Source organism: the organism of the source record quoted next, unplaced genomic scaffold, assembly GCF_019419815.1.
Source record: "Pyrus x bretschneideri cultivar Hongxiangsu unplaced genomic scaffold, Pyrus_bretschneideri_v1 Contig5, whole genome shotgun sequence".
NCBI lineage: Eukaryota > Viridiplantae > Streptophyta > Magnoliopsida > Rosales > Rosaceae > Pyrus > Pyrus x bretschneideri.
Window position 1 is genome coordinate 596,277 of NW_025999787.1, and position 13,834 is coordinate 610,110.

The 13,834-nt window shown below is 36.3% G+C and overlaps 2 protein-coding genes across 3 annotated transcripts; both read right to left on the reverse strand.

The window, feature by feature from the left end:
- Positions 1–2,796: 2,796 nt before the first annotated feature.
- On the reverse strand, positions 2,797–7,643 carry LOC103966396 (N-carbamoylputrescine amidase). 2 transcript variants are annotated; one of them, XR_007252773.1, is made up of 10 exons: positions 7,486–7,643; positions 6,211–6,259; positions 5,010–5,101; positions 4,708–4,859; positions 4,583–4,629; positions 4,455–4,488; positions 4,091–4,257; positions 3,656–3,752; positions 3,211–3,528; positions 2,797–3,058 (listed from the first exon to the last, which is right to left on the reverse strand). XR_007252773.1 is itself a non-coding variant. In XM_048569646.1 (9 exons), exons 1-9 carry the CDS (start codon positions 7,572–7,574, stop codon positions 3,353–3,355), a joined length of 903 nt encoding a protein of 300 aa, XP_048425603.1. In that variant the 5' UTR covers positions 7,575–7,643; the 3' UTR covers positions 3,086–3,352. The 2 variants fall into 2 exon arrangements, 1 of the variants encoding a protein (XP_048425603.1); XM_048569646.1 differs by lacking the exon at positions 2,797–3,058 and having other exon boundaries at positions 3,086–3,528.
- Positions 7,644–8,552: 909 nt separating this feature from the next.
- LOC103966395 (uncharacterized protein At2g27730, mitochondrial) lies at positions 8,553–12,338 on the reverse strand. The gene is made up of 4 exons (XM_009379553.2): positions 12,184–12,338; positions 11,082–11,201; positions 9,443–9,481; positions 8,553–8,970 (listed from the first exon to the last, which is right to left on the reverse strand). Exons 2-4 carry the CDS (start codon positions 11,181–11,183, stop codon positions 8,761–8,763), a joined length of 351 nt encoding a protein of 116 aa, XP_009377828.2. The 5' UTR covers positions 11,184–11,201; positions 12,184–12,338; the 3' UTR covers positions 8,553–8,760.
- Between the last annotated feature and the right edge of the window lie 1,496 nt (positions 12,339–13,834).

Consider the following 13,834-nt stretch of genomic DNA (forward strand, 5'->3'; position numbering starts at 1 on the left):
ACATTGTTCTTTTATTTATAGTAATAAAATGAGAGAAGATATTCCTTCATCCCCAAGGAATACAAGATACAATAGGAAAGGATAACTAGAATCAAATCTAATCTAGGATTTACACAATTACACTTAAACTAGGAATGTTTACAACAAGAATCTCATTATAAAGAAAGTTAAAGTTACACCATTAAACCAATTGGCAATATGAGGAGTACCCCAACTTACTTATAAGTCCATGCAAGATCTGTTCTTCCATCAATGAGAGATTTATTCTCAACGCATTCTCATACAAGCAAAGGCCAAAATATAATCTCACCTTTTTTTTTTTTTTTTTGGCTCTCAGCTTTATTATCATATTCCACGTGAAATTGGTGGTAGATGTGATACATATACAACTTTCTCAGACACATTTGATAGATTCTTTGCTTCTCCCAACATGCATACAGCTGATTTGATTTTCTTCTCTCGAGTAGGAGCATCTTAGGTGTGGGCAATTGAACGTGCTATCATTATCTTTACCATGTATGTACATATGCATTTAGTCATGTAACCCCACATGTTCCTTATGATTAATTACAAGGAAACAAAACACTATCAGGAAATACAGCTTGAATGAAGCTGGTGCTAAAGTTCATAAATCCGATGAGTGCGCGCAAGCACGCCCGGGGGAGGAGGCGTTGTTCATTGGAACAACCATGTAGGTTTACAAAAACCTAATAATGTGGTGTGGTAATAAAACAGTAATGAAGCTAATGCTTATAATGTTCTATAATCCTGGTAAGACAGCAGGCTCATTGGACAAAAAGGTTTACTAGCTAACTAGTTTCTTCTTCTTCTTGCATTTGTGGAATTTTGGAAACAGTGGTTTTTACAGGCTAATGATGGCGCAAATAAGTCAGAAACCCTAATCGTTCAGGTGAAGGTGTTCAAACAGCATATTGCAAGTCTGACAAGTATGTGAGTTGTATATTTAAGTGTTTCAACACCAGCGGAGCCGCAGAGGGGAATTTATTTTCGGACAGATAGTTGCAACAATCACTAGTGATGATATTGGCGAATTGACTGGGTTACGTGAAGGACCCAAAAGGATCAACCTATACCAACGGACGAATGCCAAAGATTCTCATTTCAGAATAAAAGACAGTATTCTCTAATGTTGGAAGGATGTCGAAGGAAAATTTGGAAGGACGAACGCCAAAAATTTGCACTTATGTCTGTCCCTATCTTTCAGCCATACTGGCAATGATCTTGGGTGGAAGCTCATATGTTATATTTAAGATACAGGAGGGTCGATGTCTGAATACGCTTAAAAACTTTTTTTGAGTCATAAACAACCAAAAATGCAGCAGCCATTGTTGTTCAGGATCTAACTCGCAACTTTGCTACTTACTGCACCTCCAAACAATGAAACTAAATATAAACAATGTAATGAAATTACAATTGAAAAACAATGTACCTAGAGATGTAAAACCATTGTTCAAAAAATCTCCGCCTAGCGCCGCCTAAGCCCCGCCTAGGTGCTAGGCGGCTGGTCACATCTCCGGTTAATCTCTAGGCGTTTGAAAATAAAGAAAGGGTGCTTAGGCACCCGCCTAGAGCGCCTAGATGTCTGCCTAGCCCGCCCAAACTAACCTAGGCACTATGACTAGGTCACAACTCTCATTTAGACAGAAAATAGATAACTTTTATTATGCATTTAATTTTTTTTTATAAATTGTAAGGGACTTGTTAAATACTTAGATTAACACACACTACATGCTTGTCCCCTATGTTTTTGTTATGTTCTAATACTTTATAATCCATATGTCATTATATTTTGCAATTTATGTATCCCAATGCAATTATGCATCTTTTAAGTATGTATGTATGTATGTGTGTGTGTGTGTGTGTGTGTGTGTATATATATAAACACTTATTTATATGATATATAATAGATTTTACTTAAATCCACCTAGTCCTTCTTGGCCCCTGCCTAGATCCCGCCTAGACATTAAGCCCCAGCCCGTCACCCGACTAGCACTTAGTCTTTTTAAGAACCATGTGTAAAACATACCTGGGCAACAAATTGAAAGCAGCAATCGAGTTTTGCTGCAAAATTTGGTATATATAATAGAGGAAATTAAGTCTCAAACACATACGGGAAAAAAGTGAAATTTGCCGCATGATACACTTTCATAAACTAGGGTTGCTAATTGCTATAGCTACAATCTCATTCCAATGGTACGTGATTTCCAGAAAGCTACCAATTGAAATCGAGAATTTTTGTCTTGGTGTTCATTCAACCTCTACACTTCGTAATGCTTCTCAAAGGAGTATATGATTTGGACGCCACGTTGTCCTCATTCGACCTCTACACTTTTTTTAGAGATACTGGATTAAGCATCGCATTGGTAAAGAGTAAGCGTAAAATTCTTTATATAAAACGTAAACGACTAGAATCTAATACAAATTCTGATGAAAAATATATAGAAAAAATAAAAAAATTAAAAAAAAATAAAAATTGACACTTAATGAAAGGGAAACAAAGGAAAGGGCAAGATCAAGCCATCAAGGAACTTGGCCTGGTCATGCATTATAGGAAGCTTTCGGGTTGAATGCTAATGTGTAGTAGATGGTTAATTTCGGGGTCTTGGTTTTTTCCAACCGCCTCGTGTGGGTTTGGAGAATAAGGCTACTATTATAGTTTGATGACCAAACTTTATGCGTAGTTCAACTCACCTAATTCATTCATCCTTTGATTAAAAAGAAAAAGAAAAAGCTTTTGGGTTGAGAAAAAGAAAAAACTTTATCCGTCGAAATGAGTTGACGGTCCATTACTCAGAGCTCCCCTCTAGTTCATATATTGATGAGGAAGCTTTGGGTTCTTACTTGCATTGTGCGAGTGTGGGTAAATTGGACCTGCTATCCTGACCATCTACGAGCCAACATCGGAAATTCGCCACAACAGTCGGGTGATCGTACGAGGGCACGTCGAGCAGTGGCTTGTTGGGTGATCGTATGAGGGCACATCGAGCAGTGGCTTGGCGGCTGACATGGATTATGGCGTATTCAAACACCGATATTTCTGAAAAATACCGACGTTACAACAAACTGGACCTCCAATGGTTGAATGCCATTAACAAGCACAGAATATGAACATAGGAAACACAATGCATAATCCACTAAATCCATTATTCATTAAATCCAAATTTGCCCAAGCAGAGATATATACTTCACCTGCCAATAATACTTCCTCTAAAGTAAATCGTAAATCCTCCAATCCTTCCATTGGGGACTCTTGAAATCACCGCAGCCGCACTGTACTTAGGAAGTACTTCCTTTATTAATTCTAGAGCAAGCATGGTATCAAAACGAATCATCACAACGGGGAATTGCTGCCATCTGATGTCAGTAGCACCTTGTATAAATCTGGGCGGCGATCACGGAATACTCCCCAGCTATGTCTCTTCCATTTGATTTTGTCTAGGTCAAATTGTGCTACTAGTACAGCTTCCTCTTTATCATTAGCAGTTGCAACAATTTCTCCAGTGGGTCCTGGACATTGAATTATGCAAATCCAACAACTTTTTAACAATCCAAATCAATCAAGAAAAAGACTGATTATATTGGAGGTAGTTTCAACTTTCAACTCTTAAGTTAAAAGAAAACCTGAGAAAAATACCTGCTATGAAAGAGTTACCATAGAAAGTGATCTCACTCTTTCCGTGCTCGGTCTCGATTATCTCCTTTCCTATACGATTTGAAGTTACTACAGGGACCTGTAATTCATCAAAACAGGATTTAGATTACATTCTTTGACAATAATTCAGTATGAAAGAGCTTTCAATTTGTCCCCATTTATTTGTTGCATCTTTTGGGTGGCGAATATTGATTCAAGGCAGTCGCGACTTTTAGAAAATAGAGATTAGAGGACGAAAAAACACTTCGCTCCATATATGAGCCACTTAAATGAACAATGACAGACAAACTAACCTCAAACCAACTACAATACTTTCTAAGTCAAATTGTAGTCTGCTCCTCGGCCCTCCTTAGTATCAAAAAGAGAGAAAAGAAAGGAACAAAAAAAAAGTATCCAAACTATGCTGAAAACACGTACCACATTAGCCCCAGCATGCCCTTGCATCACTCGCCTCCAGTGATCCCGAGAATCAAGTCCTCCATCTTGAGGTTCGGAACCAATAGCAGTTGGGTAGAACAATATCTCTGCACCTTGAAGAACCAAACACCGGGCAGCCTCAGGGAACCACTGATCCCAGCAAATTGCTGACGCAAAATGAAGTACTAGCAGATTTAGTTTTTAGTCTTCACACTAAATATTCCATTTGTCAATACACAACAAATACAAGGCTCCATGTGAATTTATTATGCAGTACAGAAAGATTGCAGAGTTCAAATAAAGCCCAGAGAATATTGTAGAAAAATCATGAAATTAAAGAAGCATCTAATTAAAGTTTTCTCACCAACTCCAATGGTTGCGAACTTGGTCTTGAAAACCTGCTTAACAACAACATTGCATCATTAATCACCACCAAAATAAACGCAAGCTAAATAGCATTATGCATAGATTGTATTTGTATTAAGTACCAACCTTGAATCCAGTGTCACCTGGATTGAAGTAGAACTTTTCCTGGTAGCCTGCAGCAGAAAAGTAGCGGCTGTTATTAAAGGTAACAGGTGAAATCAAACAAGAAGAACATTATGCTACTTGAATACCAGGTCCGTCTGGGATGTGGGACTTCCTATAAAGTCCAAGATCTGCCCCATCAGCATCTATAATGGCAACTGAATTGTAATGAGCATTATTTGCCTCTTCGAAAAAGCTAACTGGTATTACCACACCCAACTCTTTTGCAAGTATTTGCATCCTACATAGCATGCAATTAAAATATCTAATTAAGTATTACTGCCCAAAAGGTGTGCGCAAGTTCAATTAAGAAGCTTTTCTTAACCTCTTTTTCTACATTTTTTTAAAGGTTCTCCTGATATGTTGTAAAGCTACATTGCAGCACTCTCACCTAAGAATAGTTGGATGATCCTTGTAAGGCTTTGCTCGCTGAAAGAAGTCCTCCCTTTGTGCCTGACAGAAGTAATGTCCCTCAAAAAGTTCCTGAAAAAATCATTCAGAAAATGCTTAAAAAATGTGCATTCAATCATAAGTTTATGGAAAAATTTCTCATCAAAGCATATTTATCTGCGTCATTTAAACCCCCACCCCAAAAACACATATGCCTCGGTTTTACCATAACTATATATTAACGGGAGTCTATCATTGCCCAAAACAAGGTGCTAAAAGGCCACAACAAATACATGCGCATAATAGTTGCAAGCACTGTGTGGAGCAGTGCTTGGAACTTCATTGTATCAATGACCAGAAGAAACACCCATTACTGGATGGAAGCACGAAAGTTTAATTATAAACTTTGTTTCATACTGATTGTAATTGAATATCAGTGACGTTAACCAAGCTTTTTCTACCATTAGGTGGAAAGAATTAATCAGAAACATTGAACTCACATAAATGCTGAACATTGAACTCATATAAATGCTGCATGTCTCTCTAATAATCTTAAAATGAACACATCAATAAATTCATGAACATGTGATTATTATTAGAGCTGAAATGGCAGAATACATGCCTAGTCGCTAGTCCCTCTGAGGATATTATGGGAGGAAACATGAGGTACACGAACACCCTTTACGAAGTAATGACACATGTTGACAAGATTTATACACAACACCCGTATGAACATGTAATACATCTAAATCTTACTTACAGTACACAATACAGACTATAAGTAGATCCAAACATATCATGCAACAAGTACGACACTACTTACAAATTACAATACACAATACAGACTATAAGTAGATATATACATATCATGCAACAAGTACAACATGTCACACTGTGACCGTCTTTTCTGTCATGGAAAAAATCAACGGTGAAGCCATTACAGAAATTATTTGATTGTTGTCCAAAGGTTTTGTCAAAGAATTGATCAAAGTATTTACTATCTTAGGTTGAATGCATTGCCTCTTACTCTGCACCTTTTATGCTTAGGTTAAGCTCTGCATATATACTTCTCATTTTAATTATCTATTAATACCCTTGAGGATGTATCACTATAAGCATGGCAAAGAAAAGAAAGGGAAGAACAAAAGAGTTCAAAACTTAGAAAAACAAAAGAAACATCTTTCAAATTTGAAATGTCATACCTGTATAAGAATGATGTTTGCACCCTTCGCATGGGCAGCTCTAACCAACCTGAATGGAAAGGATTATAAATTCAACTCACGAGATAATTGCTTTAGAGAAAAAGTTGGAGCATGGGGAAGAGCAAACATAACTTTAGGTCAAGGCTGACCTGGAGAGGACCCTGTTGAGGCAACAGCCTCAAGACCTCAACTCTTTAGTTTAAATTAGCCCCAATCAAGAACCAAATCCATATATTTTAGGGGAAAAAATGTATGCTCGTTTAATCTCAAATTAAAATGGCTCAAGTTTCGGAAAAAAACATCATCCAATACCCAACATCGCATGATATGCTTCGGATACAAAAAAATTCTAATGAAGCTGGGACGAAATTAGTTGTAGATCAGCAAATCATGTGAAACTCTTGACACAAACTTGTGTGTTTGTGCATGTGTCCAAATGAAAACTAAAAAAATTAATTTAGTTGATTTTTTGAAGGGATGATACTTGAAGAGGACCTAAAGATAGGCAGTTTCAATTATGGAACCGAGCAATGTAGTTCTTTCTTTTCTTAAAAGAAGGGCTTCCTCTTTCGAAGCCCTGCACAGCTGCACTAGAATGCTCAAATGCATACTCTTTAAGTAATCTAATGAGATACATATCATGCTCTCAGTCAATGGATCAAAATCCAACTGTTAATAGGACAAAAGCTTGGATCATGTAAGCGAATGAAACACTTCATATCAACCATTAGATTTTGATTCACATACACATACGAATCTTCGAAAGCATACACTTAAGTAATTGATGGGCCACACATCATGATCCAATTCATTGGATCAAAGTTGAACGATTAATACGACGAAACGCCTATTGGCCAGAGCAAGCAAACTGAACCTGAGTAAAGCAGTGTCTAGTTGAAATCAAGAGACATCCGCCATAACGCGAATAGAATCCATAGCAACCATTTACTTTTACTCTTATAAAAGGGTTTTCAGTATTGGCCACATTGAGAGGAATGGCAAAACAAACACACATATATAATTACACAATTGGAGTAATGTTGTGGATAAAAAAAATCAATAAAATGGAATGATATTGGAAAAAGAAGAGCTACCCAGAAATCGAACCAGTACAAGAATTGTTCACACAAGGAAAACAAGATCATAGCTTTTGTGGGTCTGGTTCTCTAGTTGCAGAAATGCACATAACAAGTTCAAAAATTGCAAACTTTAATATATTGGGGGGAAACAAGATTAACTGAGTGAAGAGGAAGAGGAAGGAATGAAAAGAGAGACCTTTCCGCGGTGGCGACGTTGGTGGCGACGTCGTCGGTGCAAGCGAACTGCAGAGCTGAGACCACCACCTCCCTCTTGCCCTTCTCCATTTTCTTTTCTCTGAGGATTATGTTCGAACATAGGAGAAAGGAGAGACCTGCGATTGCGAAAAAGTGTGGAGTTTCAGCCTTTCAGGTTCGTCGACCGACCACGTTTATCATTTCGTTTTTAATTTTTTAATTTTTTTTTTTTTAAGTTATTGTAGATACTTAACAAGATTTTCTTCTTTAAAATTAAAAAAAAAAAAAAAGATTTTAGTCTTCAGTTTTTTCAATGGTGAAAACAACAATTAAAGCTGAAATCATTATCAAACGGTCCTTTAGGTATTTTTTATTCTAAATTGTGAAATGAAATAATTATCAAACGGTCTCTTAGTATCTATGATTAGAATACTAAAGGTTCTACCATTTTATTCCACGCATTATAAGATACTTTAGATTTTTAAACGTTATATTATAATTTTTGTTTTTTATATAAAAATATTAAAATTTTAAAATATCTGATACTTCTAAATATCATAGAAAGTTCACCCGAAAAAAAACTCAACCCAACCCACTAGGATGCCAAAAAGAGGTTTGTATGTGTGTAGTGATCTTTTTTAATGAACACAGCTATATGGTTCCCATTACATTTCCATTCGATTGCATAAATTTACAGAGAATTGTAGCGTCTTTTTGTTTATCCATTGATTTTGGGATGAAATATCAACTTTCTTAATAATATCATTGCAAATTGGTTCACGTGAGGTGGATGACCCAATGTTACAGGTGGCTCGAGTGCCAAACACAATGATGAAACTGTTTATATGGTTTAAATCACAAGGGCACTGGTACACTCCCATCATCATGACATCTTGTGTCAAAGATATAAATCATAGACAAAAGTTTACACATATAGTACTGACACAAAATGTCACCATGGCAAGGTATCCCTGCTATGTAAGTCATCCAAAATCACATGCGAAAAATTCACAAATTAACGAACCTGCGGTGCCCCTGTAACATTCCAACCTGCTAACACAATCACAATGGCACTGGAAAACTGGGTGCTAAACACCTTTCATTTACGTAATATATCTCCCGAAACAGAAAAGGTTATGAGAATATTGCGGAACTGAACACAGTATACATCCGGAACACATACAGAGAAGGTTCACAGTTTGGATTATTCCTCTGCTCTACCAGAACGAGCGATGACAACTCATTCTTCAATTGTCGATATCAAATTACATCAATCTCAGTCCTGCACTTCTTCCTTCTTTCCACTAGCCTTGAGGTACCAACCCAGAGAAGCAGCAGCAGTCATAACACCAGCTACAACAGCATAATTCCGGTACTTGTCTGTCGATACCTTGGCAGTTGATGCTCCAGAGGAAGAGGCACTTGGTTTGGCATCAGAGACTGAACCCCCTGAACTTGCAGCTGGTTTCTCTTCTGCTGTAGGGCCCTGAAAATGTTCAGATTATCGAGCATATTAATTGTGGTATCGACTTGACAATACCTTTCCAACTAAATCCGAGGCTGGAACCAAAAATAATAACCAGAACGTAAAAATCAAAATTAATTTTGTGATAACCATGATAAATGTGATCAGCAATGCAAATGAAAAGTTGATAAACCAACAAATTGTATATAAATCGCAATTTCTGTAGTTTCAGTTTTATCGCCTGTCTCCGAAGGGACAAGAGCCGAATAATTATGTGCACACAAATGTATCATCCCCTAGCTGCATTATCTTGTTTTTCAAGTTTAAAATGCTTCATTGAAAATTACAAAAGCCTTCAAAAAATAATTCAATTTTCAAAATGCTGAAATCTGTTCGCTAAAATAAATAAGGAATGCTTTACATTCTAAAGTGATAAGCATCCAAGATTGCCTAAGTCTCAAAGAATATGAAAAGTAAAACATTCTGATCATACCTTACGAGCAAGCTTCTCCAGCTTCTCTTGCTCGGCTTTCTGCAAAATAACAAACAAACAATAACGGTGAGAAGATGTACCAGAATAGCATTGCAAATATGATAAGGAAACAGACAAAATCAAAGCAATCATTCACGCATCATATAATATATCAACATATATAAGTATCTATACACATAGGTTTCTTCACAAATAGAGTACCACAAATTTCCAAATGTGTGGGACTGACAACAACGATGAGATCCTACGGATCTAAATATCTGAAACAGTAAAAATGAATGTAAATTTTATTTAGAAACAGCCAAAAGTCAAAGGAGAATTAGAAGCAAATCAAGATCTTAAAACTGTTGGTGCAGTTGGCTTTCAAACCCAAAATGAATGTAAATTTTATTTAGAAACGGCCAACGGAATGGAGATAAATAAAAATGATGGGAATCAGTCTCAAAGGAAATGTGGGTAGTATTCTCTCCTCCATTGTCGTCACAATTGAAAGAATCAAATTCGATCGGACTGACACATTTTTAATCATCACAAAGAAACCCCCCACACCAGGTTACCAACTTGATAATCAAGATTTAGAATAAAGAAAACAAAGAAAGAAATAAAGGTATCTCAAGAATAACTAACAATATTGTATGGAAACCAAACCCAAAATGATTAGCCTATGAACAGTGATTTAAGAATTGAGATCCATCACATGTCACCACTACCCAGTTCATGTGTTGCTTTTAGTTGGGCCTATGACGTTCACATGCAGATGTACAAGTTCAAGATATAAGTACAACATTAATGAAAACAAAATTCAAATCCTTTGGTAGTGGAAAAAGAAAAGTTCAGGATTTAAGCTCAGAGTAGGCTGAACTCATCCATTTTGAATAAAAAAGAAATCCATTATGCAACTAGCCGAGCCAAAGAAGACCTTTTTTTCACTAACTCTTTTTCATTGCTTACGAAAAAACCCCTTTCATAGCTGAGAGTAGGCTGAACTCATCCATTTTGAATAAAAAAGAAATCCATTATGCAACTAGCCGAGCCAAAGAAGACCTTTTTTTCACTAACTCTTTTTCATTGCTTACGAAAAAACCCCTTTCATAGGTACATTGTTACATGAATCTCAACAGACCCACAATACACTCGAGAAATTCTAAAATCAAATTGTGGAATCTAATACATTAATCATGTCAGATAGAAAGACTAAAACACAATGAACCATCGTATATATGTCTAAATTTCTTTTTATTACATTAAAAAAAATATATAAAGCCTCTTCATCATATGTGCTTGTAATTAGATCGACTTATTTAGTATTCCTTTAACTTGGCTCTTGCATCATTTACATCCAACTCTAAAAAGTGCTTACCAGCTATATGATTAATACTTAGGTATACGATATACTGACTGATACATTCCTACAAGTATTTCTTCAGATTCTTAATCAGTTTGTTATTTCATAATCCCAAGACAGACAAGTGATTTAAATAAGTTCAGCTCCTAAATAAAGACGTTTCCATCATCCAACAACGATCCTTAGCACTTGATCTATGTCCAAGAGGAAATTAATGCAAATGCACGACAAATAAGCAGCCAAACAATTCAAAGGAAAAGAATAAGAGAAATATCCAGGGAATTTAAAAATGACCTTGATGTAAACATTCTCTGCAGCTTTTTCCTCCTCCCCGAGAACTTTTCCACTGCTTGAAAACCTCCGAGGCACAAACCTTGCAGCCATCCTTGATGCCATTGTAGTTGATTATCCTTCCTAAAAAATGGTATTATCGATCAAGAAAAAAACTCTTACTTTTTTATTCTATAAGCTATATTTTCAATCCTATAACTTCTGAAATGCAAAACATAAAAATTGTAAACTATGATACTCAAGATAAATTTTCTGATAAACCCAATTGTCATATTGTTTAACTTGATTAAAGAAGCCTTAAATTCACCGATGTGTAACCTATTATCAAGCCGTATTTAAATTCCCATACGCACAATACGATGATCTCTATTGTACCCTCCCCCCACCCCAGTGGAAAAACAAAACTATTAAAGGACCCAATAGCACATCTTCCGATTCCAATACTAATCAACACCAATTCCAACCCACGGCCCTCATCCCCTCACCCAAAAGAAATATAACACAAACAAAGAAAGAAGCGAAATGCCTCGGTCAAAGGCAGAGCCTGTAACAGATAACCGCCTCTCCCGGTGGTCGAGAATTTTACATATTACCATCTCCCTTAAGTCTCGAAGGTCTGTTCGAATGCATATCACCCAGATTTCATATATTTAACACAAACAAGGGAACGACAGCAGCTTGTACCACACTCCATTAACTTTCCTTCGAAAGAATCGAAAATTTTCTTTTCACCATTTATAGCCCATAACTAAACAAAACCTTAATGAACTGTGCCTTGACGTGCAAACAATTTCCTTTGTTATAACCCCATCCATTCCAATAAATTTAAATTACAGAATCACACGCAATTAAATGTGGTATAAATAATTATAAAAAATTTATAAATTAATCGAGCTTCCATTTTCACAAAAATTAAGGAACTGGTGCAGCATATATAAATTAAACCCTAAATCAACGGCACTGAAAAAATTAACGAAAATTGATTCCACGAATTCTATCGGAGTCACACTGGCAGTGGCGGCTGACATCAAACAATTAGGCAACTCGATTACAAACCCTAGAAATGCAAGAAACAAACAGGCGATGAGAAATGTTGCAGGCTTACCAGACGAACGCTTGTAGCGATTGAGACGAGAAAAGAAGAATATGGTTGCTTCAGGTATGCTTGGCTATTGGGCTACCGCAGGTTTTATAAAGGATGGATGGACTTGGATGGAAGTAAATTTGATATTTATATTTTATTTTTTGAGCTGGACCGGTGGCTCGGTTCAATTACTATTCATAGTTTTTGTCCACCCACCTAAACCAAATTGAACAAAGGAATTGTATCCGTAAATAGGGGTGGGAATAGAAACCGTGAGACCACAAAATCGAATCAATTTGAGACAAAATAGTTCGTAGAAAACCGGGTTGACAAAAAAAATCAACTTAGGTTTAAAAACCGGACCAAATCGTTCGTATCCATTTCTGATTTCGATTTTCATGTTGGCTTAGAACCGTACCGGACCGTAAATATATATTTAATTTAATAATAATAAAACTCGTTTTACTCTTGCCGTTCATACGCACAGTGTTTTGCTTGTTCCGCACCTACTTGATTTCTTTTATTTCATTGCTATCATATGGGATCACACTTCTTCTTCTACCTCTTCTTTCCCGCTTCATTTTAAATCCAAAAAGAAAACTCATGATCGAACAAAAAAATTTATGTTCCAGCTCTTCAACGACAAACCCAAAACACCATTTTCATCTCCTTGATTTGCTACGAAGAACTCCTGCTAGAAATATCTCTCCCACAAGCCCTTTGTTCTCCATTTGTCGTTTTTGTCCAAAATTTCAATGTCAACTTCAATCAAAATCCCAAAACCTAAATACCTCGAGCCAAAGAAATCGCCATCAACCTTCACCCTAAAAATTTTATCAAGAAATTCGACACAGAAGGTCCAAATTTTCTCGACTTCAACAATTTCGGCAACAGCTGGCCTCAAGGTTGGTCTGAAACAACTTATCATCATCTCAGCTACCTTCTACACCTATTGCATATGAATATCTACTTCGACTTTGTGATTTACAGTTTAAAACCTAACTGCTCCGTTTTCCAGCACATTTACAAATAAGCCAGCGAGTCGATCATTGTAGAAAAGAAAGGGGCCTGATGTCACTCTTCTTCTGCTTCTCTCGAGTTTTCTTTCTCAGAAAACTAAAAAGCGCTTCTCTCGAGTCAACAGATGGTTGTGGATTCGCCAGATTCGTGCAAAGATCTCTCTCTACCCCTTCGTGCCTGTTTTTGTCCAAACCATTGCTTTTGAATTTTTTTTGAATTTTTTTTTATGAAATGTTCATTGTAAATAAATTTCACTCCTGAAAGCTTATTAGTACTCACTTTGCAGTATATATTTTTGTATCTAAAATTTCTTACTATAATTCTAAAAAAATTCAAGGATGTTTTTCATTTAACACTTTTTCTGTGTTCAAATGCAGAAATGAGTTATCACAAGACTATTTACACTCTTTAGTCTTGGAATTTTCAGAATCAAGAAATTTCAAAGTGAGTTTCTCAACATTCCAATTAATGTTTGGGTTATTACATGGAAAATTAGCAGTTATTTGTGAATGCGCTAAAGGCCATCTTCAATGAAGATGGCTAAAGATCCAAAAGCCAAAAAAAAAGCCTAATCTGTTCAAAAAATCATCTCCAACTTATGGCTGAGCTATAATTCAATGGAGCTCATCAAACCATTAGTTGGCTAAAGGGG

Bases quoted from the DNA above. Each gene is read 5' to 3' on its own strand.
- LOC103966396 (XM_048569646.1), bottom strand. From the start codon at position 7,574: ATGGAGAAGGGCAAGAGGGAGGTGGTGGTCTCAGCTCTGCAGTTCGCT. The intron at 4,630-4,707 runs GTATTCAAGTAG...TTTCTGCTGCAG, and splicing joins CCACATCCCAGACGGACCTG to GCTACCAGGAAAAGTTCTAC. The intron at 4,258-4,454 runs GTGAGAAAACTT...ATTTTGCGTCAG, and splicing joins GTTCGCAACCATTGGAGTTG to CAATTTGCTGGGATCAGTGG.
- LOC103966395 (XM_009379553.2), bottom strand. From the start codon at position 11,183: ATGGCATCAAGGATGGCTGCAAGGTTTGTGCCTCGGAGGTTTTCAAGC. The intron at 9,482-11,081 runs GTCATTTTTAAA...GTTATTTTGCAG, and splicing joins CAGAGAATGTTTACATCAAG to AAAGCCGAGCAAGAGAAGCT. The intron at 8,971-9,442 runs GTATGATCAGAA...GAACATTTTCAG, and splicing joins TGGAGAAGCTTGCTCGTAAG to GGCCCTACAGCAGAAGAGAA.